This window comes from Phasianus colchicus, chromosome Z (assembly GCF_987193195.1).
Source record: "Phasianus colchicus chromosome Z, bPhaCol1.hap1.1, whole genome shotgun sequence".
In the NCBI taxonomy this organism is placed as follows: Eukaryota; Metazoa; Chordata; class Aves; order Galliformes; family Phasianidae; genus Phasianus; species Phasianus colchicus.
The window spans coordinates 86604083-86608446 of NC_143476.1; the positions used below are offsets into that span (position 1 = coordinate 86604083).

The window sequence follows — 4364 nt, forward strand, 5'->3', positions numbered from 1 at the left end:
AGCAATTATCCACCAACCTCTATGTAGTTTTCCCATGCATTTGTTAGAGAAGAAAACCTACTCACCTAGTCTTAAAAAAAAAAAAAAAAAAAGTATGTCCCTGATAATTTCAGTTACAGAGTTTGCCAATTACAACAACAGTTACAATTCTTCCTTCAAGAGAGAGTTGCCCTATTTACACTGATGCAACTCAAATCAGGGTTAGAACTAGAACTGTTTTTTTTTTTTTTTTTTTTTTTTTTTTCCTGACTGAGTATGAAGGAGGAACATCATTATAACGTAAAGCAGAATCATATTTTGTAGTAGTAGTCTCTCATCGTTCGTCCTCTGCCGACCGAGGGCGCCACTTGCCAGCGAAACCGACCCCAACCGGGCCGGGGCCAAATGCTCACACAGACCCCAGAGTGCGTGAGGCAAAATGGCGTTTATTAAAATGTGGTAGGCACTTAAATATTCTTGTCCCGCTTTGTCCACACCCCTTGCTTACCTGCTGTCCTATTGTGGGGCAGCGTTTGGCAAGCCCTGAGCATAGGAAACCTGACCCCGTCACATACCGTTTCCTCGCCACGCCTACTACATCTCCCCCTCCCTATGCTCAGGAATATCCCGTAACAGCGCGATCGCAACGCGAGTACATCTCTCACAACTGTTCCTTCGTTTTGTGATACAGAATCCGTTGGTCCATAACTTGCCACATGATCCTTGTGAGGCAATTCTGGAAACACATGATTATGCACGGCAAAATGGCCGCAATACAAATTATTGCGAGCAATACTAGCGCAACTACCTTAATAATTTTCGCAACCCATCCTCCAAAGTTGCCAAACACACTTCTCAGCCAGTCCCCGATGGGGTCGTCCTCCACTTGGATCTTCTCCGTATGGTCTCGCAGGGCTTTCAGCGCTTTATGGATGGATACACTGTGGTCGCTAAGATTGAAGCAACACATTCCTTCTAGGTCTTCACATCCATGCCCCTGTGCCAGGAGCAAGAAGTCGATGGCTGCTCTGTTTTGCAGCACCGCATGCCGAATGCTGTTTGTGTCTTCTAGCATCGCATTCAATATTAATGTTGTTAAATTCGCCTGCTTAGCTGACCAACATGCTAGGCGTTCTATCTGAGCCAAGCTCTGTGCTGCAGCAACCCCAGGGGCGAAAAATGATGCGAATATCCGTGCTGTGGCACTCCATAACTCTACCTCATCGTTACAATTCTCCGGGAGAGGGCTCGAACGCTTTCGGCGACGATGGTGACCCGTGATGCTCGGGCCATACTGCATCCATGTCGTGAAATTCGGAGACAGTAATGTCAGTTCCCCTAGGTAACAGGGTCCTCCTAAGGCATTGTGCGGGATGCCCTGCCAGGCTCTATCCCCACAGATCAAGAAGATTCCAGGGGGCAACGCCTTAGCCGTTTTGTTATTCCATAGCACCTCGTTGACCCCCCGTTTGAAAGTGAACCCATACCCATAAAAGTCCCAAACTGCCGTACAATTAAATGAGGATCTACCGCTAGATTTAGAAAGGACCCCACCCTTTGACAAGCAGGTTGTATTGCGCCCTGTGAAGACCCGTGTTTCATTTTTGGTATACCCGCAATAACCCGAAGTAATGGAGAAAGCCTCCGTGTTCACAGGACTGACCACAGTCCAAGAGGTCTCGTTGTATGGCTTCAGCCGCGGATCTGTGCCTGCCCACCGGGCAATTAAGGCCTGCAGTTGTATCCGAGCAGACACACTCCGCAGGTAATCTCGCCCCAACAGGGTTCCCGGTACCTGCGCTACCAGCGGGGTCAGCAGGACGGGCTTCTCCAGGGAACCGTCTCTGTTGACCACGATTATCTCGATCTGCTTGGCTGACCTCCGCGTTGGAGCAGTTCCCCCCACTCCCGCTATAGTTTGAGTGGCCCCCGTTGGCCACATGGGCGGCCAGTCGGACTCCGCAAAAACCGTCACATCCGCTCCTGAGTCCACCAGGGCGGTAAGGAAAATAGATCGCGGCCCTGGGGAGCCAGCGGGAAGCTCCGTAATTGCGGCTGTAATCTTCACCAAGGGGCGCTCCCCACAGCTCAACGATAGCGCAGCTAGTGGCAGGCCTAGATCCAAAGCCCGCCTTTCCTGAGAATCCCGTGAATCGTAAGAGGGACCCTCATCCCCCCTACCTCGAGATCGCAGCCCACGAGCTCTACATTGCGGTGCAGTGTGACCTCTCCTCCCGCACATTTGGCACACTATACCCCCGTTGCTCTTACACTGTGCCTTGAAATGACCTAATTGACCGCACCTGAAGCATGGCCCAGGCGGGCGATCTGGACTCTGCCGCCCGGCAACCCCATGCGCTAGCATCACCTCAGCTACCGCTGCAGCAACCTCGCTTGCCACTGATGATTGAGACTTTTGCTTGTCCATCACATACTTAAGGACCTCACCGGGGGTGTGGAACCTGTCTGGCGCCGCCCGTAATAGAGCCCGTACGTCCGAGCTCGACTTTTGATAGAGGCAATCCAGGATCACGGGGCCGTGCACTGCCCTAGGCAGCTCCGATCCCTCCACTGCCTTGATCAACCTATCCGCAAAATCCTGGAAGGATTCAGTGGGACCTTGTGCAATCTCCGTCCACGGAGTAGACGGCTCAGCATTTCTTGCGAGCCTTCTGAACGCCTCAAGGGCAGCGTCTGTAGTGGCTATTAGTTCCCCGGGCCTCAGCTCCGCAAGCTGGGCATGTGCAGTGATCATACCCGGCGTACTACCCGTCAATCTCTGCAGGTTAGACGCGTGAAGCGGATTCCCCTGATCGTTCTGGGCTGTAACCAGCATTTGTCTAAGTCTAGCCTGCCATTCCTCCTTCCAAAGCGTATACTGCACCGGTTTCAAAATCATGCGCATCAGATTCTCAATATCGTATGGTAACAGGGGTCCCGGCAATATTAATGTCTCCAAGGCGTTCATTGTCAGGGGGGACTTCAATCCTTTCTTTTCAACTGCCTCAAGCACCCTCGCTATCGCTTTCGGGTCCAGCGGGACCCAGATCGGGTTATCATCATCGGAAATCACTACCGGAAATGCCTCCGGGTTCGCAAGGCCCCGGTCTTGTGCCTCCTCCTTTACTTTAGCCCAATCAGTCAGCAGACGCCCGTCCCTCCCCCCTTTGGGACGAAGCCCCGCCCTTGCCTTTTCTTCCTCCAAAGAAGGATATAACGACCGCGGAGGGTAGGGCGGGGGCGGAGCGGGCGGAGTGGGCAGAGCGGTTGGTAGACATGCGGTCGGGAGTTCCTCTTCCCCGCCCTTCGCCGCGGCGACCGTCGCCATCTTGTCTGCCACGCTTTGGTCGTCAGTACTGCAAGGTAGCAAAGACCCGCCCCCCGGAGCCCTTTCCACCCCTTTTTCCACCTTAAGCTTACCCTCCTCTTTAGCCACCTTAAGGGCTCCAAGTATCAAGCCCCAGGTTTTAAGTTCAGCAGCCTTTTGGTTATTCATGGCGCGTTGGCATAAAGCCGAGGTGAGCGAATCCCACCTACCCGAATCCAGCACTTGCTGAGGGGAGTCCAGCTCCCCTCCCTTTTTTAAAACCGAAAGCACCGCGGCTACCTCCTTCTTTGAAGGGGTATTTTTGCCGCAGTAGTCCTTACAAAACTGCAAAAGTACCTTAATAATCTGTTCCATGGTTACACACGCGACCTGCCGCCACTTCACAGGCTCTTCTCCGCGATGTGTCTTCCGTGAGCGACCTGCCGCCACTCCGCAGGCTCTTCTCCGCTTCACGGGCACGCCGGGTGGTTAACCCTCGATAGGCAGATCACGTCGGGGTCACCACTTGTAGTAGTAGTCTCTCATCGTTCGTCCTCTGCCGACCGAGGGCGCCACTTGCCAGCGAAACCGACCCCAACCGGGCCGGGGCCAAATGCTCACACAGACCCCAGAGTGCGTGAGGCAAAATGGCGTTTATTAAAATGTGGTAGGCACTTAAATATTCTTGTCCCGCTTTGTCCACACCCCTTGCTTACCTGCTGTCCTATTGTGGGGCAGCGTTTGGCAAGCCCTGAGCATAGGAAACCTGACCCCGTCACATACCGTTTCCTCGCCACGCCTACTACAATATTTCCACATTCTGGGATGATGAGACTTCAGATATTGAATTGTTCTGGTTATATCTCCGAGAACTGGCTATGCTGTTTATAGTCATTGACCAGGCAGGTGTAAAATGATAGCAAACCTGAAGAAGAAGCAAAAAACCCAGCTAACTTAAGAGTAAATAATTTCTAAATGTTCCCTGCATGCTCAGTAGTAATCTACATTCCTAACAATGTAAGAAGAAGAAATAAAGTGGTGTTGGGGGTGGAGAAGGGATCTGAAATGGGAAAAAAAA

The 4364-nt window shown here is 52.3% G+C and overlaps 1 protein-coding gene across 1 annotated transcript; it reads right to left on the minus strand.

Moving 5' to 3' along the window:
- Positions 1–409: 409 nt before the first annotated feature.
- LOC149913172 (uncharacterized) lies at positions 410–4074 on the minus strand. Its single transcript, XM_090131117.1, has one exon. It carries the CDS (start codon positions 3659–3661, stop codon positions 641–643), a length of 3021 nt encoding a protein of 1006 aa, XP_089987243.1. The 5' UTR covers positions 3662–4074; the 3' UTR covers positions 410–640.
- Between the last annotated feature and the right edge of the window lie 290 nt (positions 4075–4364).

Bases quoted from the DNA above. Each gene is read 5' to 3' on its own strand.
- LOC149913172 (XM_090131117.1), bottom strand. From the start codon at position 3,661: ATGGAACAGATTATTAAGGTACTTTTGCAGTTTTGTAAGGACTACTGC.